The sequence below is a fragment of the Saimiri boliviensis genome, chromosome 7, assembly GCF_048565385.1.
Source record: "Saimiri boliviensis isolate mSaiBol1 chromosome 7, mSaiBol1.pri, whole genome shotgun sequence".
In the NCBI taxonomy this organism is placed as follows: domain Eukaryota; kingdom Metazoa; phylum Chordata; class Mammalia; order Primates; family Cebidae; genus Saimiri; species Saimiri boliviensis.
Genome location: NC_133455.1, coordinates 71,702,947 through 71,717,454, shown reverse-complemented (window position 1 = coordinate 71,717,454; position 14,508 = coordinate 71,702,947). Strand labels below are relative to the sequence as shown.

Genomic DNA, 14,508 nt, shown 5'->3' with positions numbered 1-14,508 from the left:
CTCAGCTAGGCCCAGAGTGGTGCAGGGGACCGCACATTCTCACTCCTAGGCCATCCTTATGCACAGTGGAGTCTGAGACCACCAAGCCACACAGAAGCCAGCTCTGGGCCAGGTGCAGTGGCTCACGCCTGTAATCCCTGCACTTTGGGAGTCCGAGGTGGGGAGATCACCTGAGGACAAGAGTTCGAGACCAGCCAGGCCAACATGGAGAAACCCTGTCTCTACTAAAAATACAAAAACTGAAAAGAAAAAAAAAAAAAAAAGCAGAAAACATTAGCCATTAGCCAGGCATGGTGGCAGGTGCCTATAATCTCAGCTACTGGGAAGGCTGAGGCAGGAGAATCGCTTGAACCCAGCAGGCAAAGTTTGCAGTGAGCCAAGATCATGCCACTGGATTCTAGTCTAGGTGACAGAGTGAGACTCTGCCTCAAAAAAAAAAAAAAAAAAAAAAAAGCAAACCAGCTCCATTTCCTGTTCCCTAATAGGACCTGCCCCGCCCCCACCCCAGTGCCCCTGGCCCCCTCCCGCCTCCACCCCTCCACCATTTTGGCCACAGGTCTGTCCTCTGGCCTGTGAACCTGTCTCCTCAGACCTCTCCAGGTCGCAGCCTTCTTGCCCACCCCCAGCATCTCCAGCACCATTGAACTATCCATCTTCTGCTGGGCTCAGGTAGGAAAATGGTGCTGCTCTGCCCCTCGGGAGACACCGGCTGCCCCGTGCCTCGGTGAGCTCATGAGAAGCTCTGATCTTTTGTCGTTGTTGTTGTTGTTGTTGTTGTTGCAGAAAGGTGGTTTTATTTAGGTAGAGAAAAGAGAAGGAAAGGAGAAGAGAAAGACTTCCACGAAGAGTGTGGAAGGGGATTCCAGAGGGGAAATCCCAGAAGGGAAATCCCAGAGGAGAGAGGGAGCTCCCACCATGTGGGAGGGGATTCCAGAGAGCTGGAAATCCCGAGACGCTCTGCTCTTAAGGGCCTCATCCTGCAGGGGTTCGTGATGGCTCTGGAATTGGGAAGGTGGGAGGGAGGCGGTGTGCCTCTCTAGCTGTCACAAGGGAAAATGGGTGTCCTGGGCTGCGGCCGGTCATCTTCCTGCCTTGTCAGGATTGGACTCGGCCTGTCAGTCCCCACTGGGGACTCCCACACCTCAGGTAAAACCACTCACACTCACGGTGAGAAGTGGCTTTCCTCCCAATGTCAACAATCTCCTCCATGTGACATAACTGTGGACTTGGTGAACCTGCTTCCCAGGAACGGGGCGGGAGGGAGCGAGAGGCTTTCCGGGGGCAGCCCAGCTGAACCCTCCATGGAGGCTCCAGGCTCACGAGGGGTAAGACAGGTGAAGTGGCCAATGGTCACGGAAAGGTGGACTGGACTTCGTCATCAGCTGCAGATGTGCCAGATGACAGAGGCAGGAGGGAACAGAGGGCCCTTGAACCAGGCTGGACGTGACTGACCTTGGTGGGGGCGTCTGGGTCTGGGACACTCACAGCTCTGCAGAGCAGCTGTGGTTGTGCTTGCCTCTTCGTTTCCTAACAAAGCTTTTGAAAAACATTTCAAGCACTGCTGAATTGTGAAAATCGTGTTGCTTACATATGAGCCGGGATCCCTAAGGCAAGGGGGTGGGTCACTAGAGGCCCAAACAGCCAGGATGAGGGCTGCCCCTGGGGAAGGACAGAGCGGGCTGACTGCGGGTGGATCCTCCAGGGCACCCGCCCCCGGGTGCTTCCTCCCACCCCTTCCTGGCTTGTGCCCCTAACCTCTGGCACCCTGACCTCACTCCTGGCTGGCCTCAGGCCTGCCTGCGCCCCATGACATGCGGAGGTCCCCTCTGTCCTCCATGCCTTGAACTTGCCCTTCTTCAGGCTTTTGCTCACATCTCTTCCCTGTCCGACCTGGCCTTCCACGTCTTTCCCAATTCCAGGCTCTGTGCCAATCTACCGCTTCCATGATACCCGTGGTCACCGTGTACAGCCCTGTGCCAGTCACCATGCTTCCCACGACTGTGACTGCTCAACCCAGCTAGGTGGCTTGACAGGCCCAGCCTGAGGCTTCTGTGCAAGAAGTTCCACGAACATTCTTTGCCTGAGGCTTTGGATCCCAGAGCTAAGGCCCTACCCTGTGCCTCCAACATGGCGCTCTGATGAATAATCAGTCACAGAGGCAGAGCGTCCCTTTGTGAAATCCTAGCAGGCTTGTATCACAGAAGAGGAACCTGAAGCTTAGGAAGCTTTTGCAACTTACCCCAGGTTACACAGCAGGGAAGGGTGGAGCTCGGGGGAGGGCCTGCCTCTCCTGCATACCTGCCTGGGTCTGCCTGGGTAGTTTCTGCCATCCCAAGGCCCACCTCTCCCTGCTACCCCCATCCCCAGGCAGCAGCTCACTTCTGGCACTCGTCCAACACGAAGGCTCGAGGGTGGTCATCTCCAGACATGGTGATGACGGTCTCACGCTCAAAGGCCCCCGGGCGGGTCTGGTCCACTGTGTGGCGAGTGATGGTGGATGTTGTGTAGCTTGTCCAGTAGAGAGTGTCCCAGCCACGGTGATAGGCCAGGCCTTCCACGGAGCCCACGTCTGTGAAGAGACAGGAGCAGTCGTGGGTTGGGAGGGGGGCCAGAGGGCAGCCTGCACAGGAGCTGTGGAGATGGGCTGGGGCACGTGCTCTCCTGGCTGGAAGGGGAAGTGTGGGGTATGGGAGTGAATGAGGTGCAGCAGAGAGGGCTCAAGGGTACCAGGGTCTGACTCATTGCCCCTGACCTCTGCTGTCCCCACCCAAACGACCCGTGGTCACCTCCCGACCCTCTCCCTCAGTCTCCCCACTCAGGGCAATTGATCTTCCCGGTGTGGTTGCACTTTTCTGGAGGTGCAGTTCTGCTGAGTTAAATGTAATGTAGATTTGGGGAAATCAAGTCTTACTTGGGCTGTACTGGGGAGTCCCCTACTTAAAAAGATCCTGAACGGGGTCATTTTATAAAGCAAACATCGGCCGGGCACGGTGGCTCAAGCCTGTAATCCCAGCACTTTTGGAGGCCGAGGTGGGTGGATTACGAGGTCAAGAGATCGAGACCATCCTGGTCAACATGGTGAAACCCCATCTCTACTAAAAATACAAAAAATTAGCTGGGCATGGTGGCGCGTGACTGTAATCGCAGCTACTCAGGAGGCTGAGGCAGGAGAATTGCCTGAACCCAGGAGGCAGAGGTTGCGGTGAGCCGAGATCGCGCCATTGCACTCCAGCCTGGGTAACAAGAGCGAAACTCCGTCTCAAAAAAAAAAAAAAAAAAAAGCAAACATCTTAAACTCAGGTTAAAGAACCAAGGCACAGTGAGACACAGCTGAACAGCAGCGTCAGAGAAAACACTCGAGTGTTAGTGGCTACAAGCGATGATGGCTGCCAAAAGGCCATGCTTGGTGTGGTCTGCAAACAGCCAGAGGGGAGGGGGCATCCCTTCCGGGGGACTGGGGATTGATCTGCTAGTCTCTCCTGATCAAGCTGCGAGCACACAGTACCGAGTTTAGCTTCGGATGCTACATTTTTAGATAGACATGTGGGCTGGACTATGTGCAGCAGAAAATGTCCCAGAGAAGGCTGGAAGGACATGCCTATAAATGCAGCACCTGGTTCAGTGCCTGGCAGGTCTCTATGGACCAGCTTAATGAATAGATGAGCAAATGAATGAGTCAAAGGACCTGGGGGTATCCAGGCTGAAGAAGAGAAAATGTAGTGGGATGTAGTTTTCAAAGAGCTGAAAGGCCATCCTATGATGACAGCCCTGACACCGTAGCTGCTCTTTCCAGAGCACACACTCCATCCCCAGCTTCCCTGAGCTAAGCCTTCATGCGTAGCTGCTCGGGGAATCCTGTCTCACCATGCAGATGAGAAGGCTCAGGCTTGGCGAGAGCAGGAAACTGACCCAAGTTACTGAAACCCCAAGTGACTGAAGCTCAACCCCGTCTCTGCAGCCTGGGTGTGTGAGCGCTGGGCTCCACAGAGACCTCTGGCTTATGCTGTGCAGCCCTGAAGGGAGAACTAGGACCAGTGGCAGGAGGAAGAGGGCCTGATGCCGACTGCAGTCCGGAGTCATGTAACTGCAGGGGTGCAGTGGGGTTCAGCTGAGCTGTAGCCACTGGGATTTGGACCCAGGGGAGAGTGACTGCTGGGGTGTGAGAGTCTGTGCTGCTCCCCACCCCACGTCCCACTTCTGGGGAAGACTTGGGGTCTGGGCTCACTCTCCACAATGGTGATCCTCCTGGAGCCATCGTCGTTGATCTGCTGGATGTTCCCAAAGTGGATGTCGCTGAAGAAGATGCGATTGGGGGTGCCCGGAGAGGTGCCTGCCCGGTAGTCAAAGGCCAGGGCGATGACGTTCTTCATGTGCTCAGGGTCCTCAAAGGGCTGCACGGGTGCATTGAGGTTGTGCTCATCCGACAGGTGGATGCTCTTGAGGATGGTACGCTCGGAGTAGAGCAGGTAGCCAGCGTACTCGCGGCACGATGCTCCGTCTTCAGCCAGCATCCCATGGGCACAGGCGCAGGCCCGCTGCCCACGGCCCCGGTAGAGGCACAGTTGCTGGCACCCGCCATTGGCCACCGCGCACACATTGGTGCCTGGGGGAGGGGAGGTCACAGAGGGCAGAGCCTGCCTTGGGAAAGGCTCACTGGTGCCTTTTTCATCCAGGCTTTGGCAAAAGCTCTGCCCCCTGCCTTGGTATACCCAGCTTGGACCACCCTCCAGGGCCCAGAGCCCAATGCCCAGATATGTCCCAGAGTGCCTCAGCCTTTCCCCCAAATCCCTGGGTCTCTCAAGCCATCGAAAAGTGCCCCGTGGGTCTAACTTGCCTCCCAGCCCTCTCACTCTGGGTTCCCTGGAGAGCGTAAGCCCAGGCCAGAGTCCCCCTGCCATCTCCACCCCAGGCCTGAGCCCCAGCCTCACCTTTCTGCCGGTCCCGGTTGAAGACTTTGATGTCTTTAAGCTGGACGCCGATGCCAGTTCGCAGGGGCACAGAGTCTGTGGCATTGTCTTTGCTGCCGCGCTTGATGGAGCCATTGGCGTGAGTCCTGAAGGAAGGACAGGGCATAAGCAGGGCATCAACGGAGCCACGAGGAAAGGGAAAGATGGGCTGAGGAGGCCAGGATAGAGCCCTCACCTGTCACTCCAGTAGATGAAATCCTCAAACACAGACACTGAAAACATGTCCATGTTGTTGCTGGACAGAACCACTTCGCGGTTCTCACCCGTCTCCAGGTCGATCCGCTCAATCTTGTCTGTCCGTGCGTCGCACCAGTACAGTTTCCCATCCTACAGGCCAGAGGCACCGTCACCTCCAGGCTGCACTCGATGCCAGCCCCATATCTGGGGCAGCAGGGAGTTCGTGGGCCCGAGTGGGGCCCTTGGTTCAGCCTCCACCCCTCACTCCTGCCTCCTGCATACGCTCCTGCCCTCTGCCCTGCTGACAAGGCAACCTCCAGGCGTCCCTCCACTCCCTGCTCCCCACTTCTGAGTGACCCCCACCCATCATCTCAGGTAGCAGGAGCCCTATTCTGGGTGGGGGCTGGGCCAGGAGACCCAGTGACATCCCCTGGGCTCTGTCTTCCCGGAATGGGCTCGTCACAGGGAGCAGGGCCCCGGATCAGGCAGGGATCTACCATCGGCTCCAGGGCCAAGTCGGCGAGCGAACCTGGTAGTCCACAGAGATGCCGTTGGGCCAGCTGATGCTGACATTGACCAGCACCACGCGTTCCGTGCCATCCAGCCGAGACCGCTCGATACGCGGATACTGACCCCACTCAGTCCAGAACAAGTACCTGTGGGGTGGGGATGGAAGTGGGAGTCAGTCCCCAGACCCTGGAGGAGACAGGGCCTCATCAGCATGGGCCATGGGCAGAATGACAAGGCCAGACCCGAGCCAGTCTGTCCAGCTCCTCACCCTTTCTCCGGGTGGACGGTGATGGCCCGGGGCTTGTCTAGACCCTGGGAGATCACCACGTAGCGGAAAGAGCCATTGAGCCGGGCGACCTCGATGACATCAAAGCCCTGGTCTGTCCAGTAGATGTTGCCTAAGGAGGGAGTTGGTGGGGCTCAGGAAGGTTGCGTGAGGACAAGTGGAACTGGTGTCTTGTGAGCCCCCAGGCACCCCTGCAGCTCCTCCTCCTGCTCCCACCAACTCTTCTTCCTGCCATGTCCCTCAGTCCTCCACCACACCTCAAGCCCCACAAACCCACCCACTGCTCACCTGCGATCCAGTCCACTGCGATGCCCTCCACGCGGCCAATGCCATTGGTTACCACGTCCTCACGCCATGTCTGGTCCCTCTTGGCCCGGCTGATTGTGCTCAGACCCATGTCCACCCAGTAGATGGTGTCATTTTCTGGAGGTGGAGGAGGTGACATGGGGATGCCCAATAAGGCAGGGTAAGGCGAGGGTCAAAATCTCACAAGGCTCAGGACAGAGGTGAGAGACTGCTGGAAGGGCCAGGTGCTTGGAAGGGGAGGTGGAGGGGGGTAGCCAGTCAGGCAGCCTCTCACTGGGCCCTCAGGGCACATCACACCACCCCTAAAGCTCCCAGGTCACGCCCAATTCCCTCTGCCACCAAATGGCTCACCAGCATGGAAGTCGATGCCGACAGCCAGCGAGGTCCCCGACACTGGGACCAGGGCATCTGATTTGTCGTTGGGATCCAGGGGGATTCCCCTGATTCCCTCATGCACAGAGTACAGGAGAAAGGAACCCACGCCTGAAACACAAGGACACTTAAGGCATGGGTACCACCAACACTCCTTTAAGCTTGGTTCCTGTCATTCTCCAACTGTTCTCTGCTTCTTTTTTGATATCTCCCCCTCACTCCCACCGCCATCACCCCTATCCTGCACCCAACACACACACATTCTAGCCTAAGGCCAGAGTGCGGGATACGGAGGAAGCTCACCTGGCAGGCAGCTCTGGGGAACCACCTGCAGTACCCCTAGCCACCAGGAGAGGGCAGAAGAGACTTGGATTTCTCACCTTGTGCTCTGCTGGCCTCCACCCAGAGTAACCCTGCACCCTCCCAAGTCCCTTAGGGAAGTCTGGGAGTTCAGGACAGACAATCAGGACTAGGTGACCCCAAAATCTAGACTTCAAGTTTGGCACTCAGCCTGACCCTAGTTTCCTCTTTGTCCTCCCTCTGGTCTATGACACAGCCTCTCTCCAACACCTAAAACTCAACCAAGGTCACTCCTAAGCCAGTCTCATTCTCAGTTTTCCTATTTTTTTTTTTTTTTTTTTTTTTCTTTCTTTCGAGATGGAGTCTTGACCTGTCACCCAGGCTGGAGTGCAGTGGCACAATCTCAACCCACTGCAACCTCCACCTCCACAGTCCAAGAGATTCTTGTGCCTCAGCCTTCTGAGTAGCTGGGATTACAGGCGCCCACCACCACGCCCAGCTAATTTTTGTGCTTTTAGTAGAGATGGAGTTTTGCCATGTAGGCCAGGCTGGTCTCAAACTCCTGACCTCAAGTGATCCGCCTGCCTCGGCCTCCCAAAGTGCTGGGATGACCGGTGAGCCACAGCACCTGGCCCAGCTTTCCCAGGTCTTGAGGCACTGCTACCAATGCAGCTCAGAATCCTCCCTTGCCTTTACCCCTTTGATACAGCCTGTCCCAAAGTGAGTCTCCAAATGGGCTGGGGTTGCTCGGACTCCGTGAAAAAAAGAATGAATGGTCAAGTGCATTTTGGAAAACCCCAAACACTTGAAAAATTCTCAGCACACATGAACATATTCAAGGCTCTGAGAAGTTCTGCAGCACAAAACACTTTTAAACTTTGTTCAACCCAGAGTTTCTTTTCGTAAAATCTACCTACATCAAAAAGGGAGGCTCCTAGGAGTGCACCTTTGGGAAATGCTGTCCCCTGGCAAGCTCATAAATCAGTTCTTGTGAAATGCATCTGAGTTTCATTCCTTCTCTTCAACCCTTGCTAAGCCCAGCCCAGGCTCATCATCTCCTCACACTCCCATTACTCCTAACAGCCTCCTAACTGGTTTAACCGCCTCTGTTTCTCCCTCCCCCAATGTTGCCAGGTTAATCTTCCTCAAACATCACTTTCCAGGCACTCCTGGCTGAACACAGGAGCCCCACCCTACCCCACAGCCTGATCTCCAGGACCTCCCACACTCTGGCCATCACTCTCGGCTGGGGCCCCTGCACACACATTGTCTTGTGTATAGTTCCCTCTCCTTTGAGCCATACATCCAAATCCTGCTTGTCTTATAAAACCCAGCTCAAAGAAGGCCTCTTCCATGCAGCTGCCCCTGATCTGGGGGCTGACATCTATTTTTCCAAAATCCTACTGCAGGCACTGGAGAGTCATAGCCACTTCATGGTCCAGTGTCCCCTACATGATGAATGTGGTCTTTTCCCCAAGGTAAGAAGAGGAAGGTGGGGCTGTAGGGTAGGAGGGGTCAGGGTTGGGGAGCTGGGACAAGGCTGGAGAGCCGGACACTGACCCTCGCAGGCCTGCTGGCCACTCCGAAGGCTGTAGCCGGCTGTGCACATGCAGGAGCGGGTTGTCTCTGACGTGGGCAGGCAGAGCTGGGAGCAGTCACCATTGTTGACACTGCAGGGATTGGTGCCCTTATGGTCTAGGGGCAAGTGGGAGACAGAGGGACAGGGTCAGGTGGCCCTCCTTGGGACCTCAGAGTCAGGCCTGGGCTGCTCAGAAACAGGACAGTCACTGCCTTCACCCTGGACCTAATGGGGTCACCACCCCACCCAGCTCTCAGGTTTTCTGTCCTCCTGGACCCCTGGCCTTGTGATCAGGGCTGCTGGGAGCCTATAAGGCGCCTTTGCGGGAAGGAAACAAGGAGCCCCTTTCGGTGGTGGGTACAGCCTAACCTGCTTTCTTTCCTGCTCACTCCCTTGCCCCACGGCCCTGCAGCCTGCAGCTCCGGAGCCTCCCCTGTTGCCCCGCCCAGCCTCCTGCCTACCCAGCTGGATGCTCTCGTCGTAGACCTTCATGTGCATCACCAGGGTGGTGCTGTTCCGCAGAACCACGGAGCCTGAGCCGTCAGCCTTGTTGCACGTGCCCATCTTCTCCGACACCTGATCTGCCCACCACAGCTTGTCCCCTGGGGCAGCAGGAGGGGATGAGACCCTTGGGAAGGCCCCACACCCAGCTCTCCTGAAGGGCCCATTGGCCCTAAGTCATCAGGCCCGCCCCACAGGGTGACAGACTGCCCCAAGCCAGCCCCCGTCTCCCAGTGGGTCTGGCCCGGCCTGCCCCGTGCCGTCTCTGCTTCGTCCAGCGGCCCTCACCCATAATGGCCAGGGCGGTGGCCTTGCCCAGCTGGCTCCGCATGGTGTCGATGACCTCCAGCCCACTCCCATCCAGGTTGCAGCGGTTGATGGTATGGTTCCCAGAGCTGATCCAGTAGAGTTTGCTTTCAGGGAAGTCAATAGCCAGGCCTGGAAAAGCGGGGTGTCACTGCCAGGGAGTCTGGCCCGGGGCTGGGGATCCAGGGATGGGAGCAGAGGATGTGTGTGAGGGCGTGTGGCTGTGGGGGGAGGGTGGGGGACATGGAGCGGACAGGTGGTAAGAACAGGTACTAAGCTGGGGCTCCAGGGAGGCTGAGAGGCAATGGAGGGATCCTGTGAGCAGCTCCTATTAAAGGAACTAAGGAAGGGCTGTGGGGGCGGGCAGGGAAGCTCTTACCCACGGGGCCCTTCTGGCCACTGAAGAGCAGGGTACGGCTGCTTCCATCCATGTTGGCCATGCTGATGTTGTCACCATCGGTCCAATAGAGCTTCCTGGGGGGAGGGAGCCAAGAGGGAAGGATCAGGGTCCTCTTCTTCCCAGCCCTACACCCCGTGCTCCCTGGCCCTGGGCCCTAGACTGACCCACGCAGAGGGTGGACGACAAGGCCATGGGGCTGCTCCAGGCCCTGCACCACTGCGTTCTTGAAGGAGCCGTCCAGCCGGGCCACATTGATCTGCTTCTTATTGGTGTCATAGCTTGTCCAGAACAGGTTTCGGGAGACCCAGTCCACAGCCAGCCCGTGGGCATTTGGCAAGTCTGGGGACACAAGTAGGGAGTCAGTTGGGTGGTAGGTCAGGAGGGGAGCTGGTGTGCTTTCTGGAGAAGAGGGATCAGGAAACCAGGGCTGAAGCACTGAGGGGGAACAGGACTGGGAGAAGTACCACTCGGACCAAGTAGACCAGGGTTTGGAGCAAGGGGTGGGTGGGGGTGCCCATGCCCACTGGTGGGAGTCCAGGGCCAGGAAGGACCTGCAGAGACGACTGTCTCCACGCCAGTGCCATTGATGAAGGCCCGCTTGATGGCCTGCGTCCGCACGTCGGACCAGTACACACGCTGCTCGCGGGCATCGTAGTCCAGCACGGTGACATTGTCGATGTCGGGCACCGTGAAGGAGATGATGTAGTTGTAGTAGGGGGCATCCAAGTCCACACCTCGGATCTCCATCTGACGTGCGTACAGCAGGAACTTCTTAAACTCTGTGGGGCACCGGCTGGTCACTGAGGGCAGTCCCTGCGTCCGTGCTTCCCGCCCGCCCAGTTTCAGGCCCTGCCTTCTTCTGGATCCACCTGTTTGCTATGGCCCTTGGTTCCGTGGACACGCCCCGCTGGGTGCAGCCTCCCTGGTACACCTGCAGCCCCTTCTCACAGTGGCTGTCTCTGGAGCCACTCCTATCGGGACGCTCCTGACTGGGACTCTGCCTTCGCTGACAACCGGGAGCCTGGGGCCTGCGGCCTTCCCTCTAGCCTCAGCTGACCACTGGCTCTGGAGGGAGGGGCTCCTACCATAGCAGGTGGTGTTGTCCTTGTGGAGCTTCATGAGGTGGGGGCAGGCGCAGGACACGGTCCGGTTGTAGTTGATGAGACACAGGTGGGAGCAGGGGCCCCGGCCCCCATTGGCCTCGCAGGGATTGGGAGCTGGGGGCAGGGTGGGGAAGAGAAGAAGCCTGAACGTCCTGTGACTCGCGGCTCCCTAGGTGGACCACCCCCTCCTCGCCCATTCTCCTCCCCTTGTTCCAGCACCCCCTGCTGCTAGACCCACCTGTCAACAGCCGGCCCGCCCCTGCCATCCCAGCACAGACTCGCTCCTGTTCTCACTGCCCTCTCCTCTCCTCTCCTAAGAGCTTCTAGAGCTTCTAAAGAGGCTGCTGGCTCCCTCTGGCTGCTGGAGGCCCCGGGCCCCTTACCCATGGGCTGCCGGGACGGGTGGTACACCTGCAGGTCAAAGGGCTGGGTGTTGGTTCTCTGCACGACGGTGACATTGTGGCCGGTCCACTTGTTGGCCTTAGCCAGCGTGTTTGTTCGCCAGTCAGTCCAGTATACCTCCCCACCGTACAGCGTCACTGCAAATGGGTGCGACAGGAACTCGTGTCCCCGAAGCACCTCCATGTGGCCGGAGCCGTCGTAACGGGCTGAGTAAATGGCATCTGACCTGAGAGCATGACAGAGCAGAATGAGGATGCCAGCCAGGATCTCAGCCCTCAGAGCTCTGCCCAGGTGCCCACCCCCTGTGCCCTGGCCACAGTCCTCTCAGCGAAGAGCACAAGACCATTCCCTGCTCTAAGCTCTGCAGGCCAGAGAAGACAGACAGAAGGACCAGGGTGTGAGAACCCAATAGGTCCCGGGTTCAGCTCTCAGGCCCTGATTCCCAAGCCCCAAGGGAATCTTTCGGTCACTTCTCCCCAGGGCTGCCGTTGGCACGCAGGGCTTTGATGAAAGTCAAAAAAGGCAACCTCCCTGGACAGACCAGTTAGAAAGCAGTTTCGCCTCCCTCTGGGCAGACACAGCCCTAGCAGAGGAGACAGAGTGGAGAGGACAGCACAGTGTGAATAACCACAGCTGACGGCCTTGCTTCCTCCTCGGCCCGCCCCTCCCCTCAGCCCAGCCTCCCCACTCCCCTCCGTCTTTCTCCTATGCCCACTCCTTTGCCATTGTTCCTGGTTCCCGTGGGGCTTCTCACCACCCTCATCACCACAGGCCCCTCCCCACCCTGTCCTGGTGCCACAGACTTGGGCCTCCCCAGGGCGTAGAGGGCGCTGACCTGGCGTCAATCCAAAGGATGCGCTTCTCCAGGTAGTCCACGGTGAGCCCATTGGGCCAGCCCCCGGAGCCAGTCTCCCGGTGCACTGTACGGCGGCCGGCCCCACTCATGGAGGCTGCCTCGATGCGGGGCAGGCTGGCATCCCAGTCTGTCCAAAACAGGATCCTGGGGAGTGGGGAGGGTCAGGAGGGCTACAGTTGGGGCCCTCGGGGAGGGACTGTGGTGGGATCCTAGGTAGAGGGTGGGAGGAGGCTAATGGCACTGAGGAGCCAGGTGTCTCTGGCCGGGCTAAATGGGACTTCGGGGGGGGCCATGGGGCCAGGAGAGGGTGGGGCATGGTCCTCACCCATCCCGGGGATCCAGTGCAATCGCCCTTGGGTGCTCAATGTCACCGGCCAGCAGGGTGGTCCGGAGGGTCCCATCCAGTTTGGCCACCTCGATCTGGTCCAGGTTACTCTCTACCCAGTAGATGTTGCCTGCAATCCAGTCTACAGCCAGGCCTTCGGGTGTGGCAAGGCCGTACTGAATCACCACCTCAAAACTAGTCAGGGCTGGAGAATAGAGGGCAGTGAAAGGTTAGCATCTCCTGGAAAACTGCATGAATGTATGAAATCCCAGGAGCCCTCAATGACCCACCCTCAACCCTGGTACCTCTGCCAAAGTTTCTGATGTACCCATATTCAACAGTAGGACTCCTATTGTCTCCCCCGTATTTTTTTTTGTTTTTTGAAATAGGGTCTTGTTCTATCACCAAGGCTAGAGTGCAGTGGCATGATCATGGCTCACTGCAGCCTCAACTGCCTGAGCTCAATTGACTGCTGTAAAGATTTTCCATGCTAATACATTATGTGTGTGCCTCGCTGTTTTAGACTGTTGCACAGTGTGAATATCATCACAGTTTACTTAGCCTCCCCTTGTTGATTGACATTTGTAATGGTTTCAAGTTTTCCTTATTACAAATAATACAAACTTCTCTAGTAAAATGTACTTCTTTCCAAGTCTTTGCTCAGATGTCACCTTCTCAGGGGACCTTCCTTGACCACACAGCTGACAGCAGCCTGTTTTGATCACTGCTGCATGCCCACTGCCCCATGTGTACAGTGGGCACTGTCGAGTGTGACAAGGGAGTCTGGGGTGTGCCATGCTGCCTGGGACAGAAGGCAGGGTTCAGGTACGCCTCTCCTAAGTGGCTTTTTCCTTTCAAGCCTGCAATTCTAGGATCTGGGGAGCAGAGCTCCAGGCCATTCCAAGGTAAGGCCGATCATTTTGTTAATTATCAGGCTGGCAGTTCTGCTGACGATAATTACAGGGCATCAGGCATGGAGACCCACAGCAAAATCTAACCCAATTAACAGAAGTGTGGAGGATGGGGGAGCTAAGCCTCTGCTTTGGGGCCACTTGGATGGGACCCGTGGCCCCTAGTGTCTAAGTGTTGCGCCTGCATCTGCGTGCATCTCCCCCGCAGCCATCGGTAGTCACCTCCGTTGTCCAGCAGCTTCCCTCGGTAGATCTTGTCCTCCACCACGTCAGTCCAGTAGAGGGCGCTCTGGCTGAGGTGGAAGTCCAGGGCGATGGTGTTGCGCAGGCCGGGCACCAGGACACTGTAGTCCCCTTTGTGAAGGTCGATGCGCCGGATCTCATGGCGGTTGGAGAAGATGATGAACGGCTTGAAGGGGTCTGGCGGGGGAGGGATGTGACAGGGTCAGGAGGGGGCTAGCTGCCTGCGTGCCACCCTGTCCGGGCGCAGGCAGGTCTCTGCTGGTCCAGGCACTGGGGGCTCGGGTGGATAACAGCCTCTGGCACCTGGCACCAAGCCCAGCCCACTGCAGCTCAGGGGCCTGCCCCGGCCTGCCCCACCACACCTCACCGTCGTCTCACCCAGGCTGCGGCAGCTCTCGCCGTCAGGCTCCAGGACCCAGCCCTCGTAACAGGAGCACTTCACGCTGAACTTGTTCTGGTCGCACTTCTGGCTGCATTTGAGATGTTTGGCACAGTAGCTCTGGATCTGGCAGGTGTGGTTGTCGGGCCCCAGCTCCATGCCCAGAGGGCAGGAACACACAATGCCTTCGCCAGGTGCCACCGAGCAGTTGTGGCTGCAGCCACCGTTATTTAGAGAGCACTGGTCTGCAGGAGGGGCAGGCAGGGAACAGACCCAGGGTCAGAAGCTGAGAGGAGGCAGAAGCACGGCCCTGCTGGGTCCCAAGTCCTGGGCAGCCTGGACCAAGTCTTCGTGCCCTGCCCACAGCCCCCTTCATCTCCATTACTGCTGAGCCTCACCCTCAGGACCAGGGTTGGGAGCCCTGCACCCACCAGCTGGCACCACACCTGCCCTTCCCACAGGGAGTACCCGTCAATATCTCTGTCTGGTCTTGATATGTCCCTCCCTTCTTGGGCCAAGGGTGGGGGCCACAGCATTTTTCCTCCCTGGGAGGTCCTTAGGTCCAGTCCCCTCGTGCTGAGCTCT

The 14,508-nt window shown here is 57.9% G+C and overlaps 1 protein-coding gene across 1 annotated transcript in view; it reads right to left on the bottom strand.

The window, feature by feature from the left end:
- Window positions 1-14,508, bottom strand: part of LRP1 (LDL receptor related protein 1) — an 86,724-nt gene that overhangs the window by 24,237 nt on the left and 47,979 nt on the right. The window contains exons 23-42 of the mRNA XM_003926457.4: window positions 13,923-14,168; window positions 13,524-13,721; window positions 12,391-12,595; window positions 12,045-12,209; window positions 11,191-11,435; window positions 10,790-10,921; window positions 10,256-10,483; window positions 9,869-10,043; window positions 9,684-9,778; window positions 9,287-9,436; window positions 8,959-9,099; window positions 8,479-8,613; window positions 6,598-6,729; window positions 6,229-6,363; window positions 5,923-6,052; window positions 5,674-5,800; window positions 5,143-5,294; window positions 4,929-5,053; window positions 4,226-4,603; window positions 2,380-2,569 (exon numbers count right to left, since the gene is read on the bottom strand). Of these exons, the coding sequence (XP_003926506.3) occupies window positions 2,380-2,569; window positions 4,226-4,603; window positions 4,929-5,053; window positions 5,143-5,294; window positions 5,674-5,800; window positions 5,923-6,052; window positions 6,229-6,363; window positions 6,598-6,729; window positions 8,479-8,613; window positions 8,959-9,099; window positions 9,287-9,436; window positions 9,684-9,778; window positions 9,869-10,043; window positions 10,256-10,483; window positions 10,790-10,921; window positions 11,191-11,435; window positions 12,045-12,209; window positions 12,391-12,595; window positions 13,524-13,721; window positions 13,923-14,168 (3,484 nt within the window). The remainder of the gene's footprint in view (window positions 1-2,379; window positions 2,570-4,225; window positions 4,604-4,928; window positions 5,054-5,142; window positions 5,295-5,673; window positions 5,801-5,922; window positions 6,053-6,228; window positions 6,364-6,597; window positions 6,730-8,478; window positions 8,614-8,958; window positions 9,100-9,286; window positions 9,437-9,683; window positions 9,779-9,868; window positions 10,044-10,255; window positions 10,484-10,789; window positions 10,922-11,190; window positions 11,436-12,044; window positions 12,210-12,390; window positions 12,596-13,523; window positions 13,722-13,922; window positions 14,169-14,508) is intronic.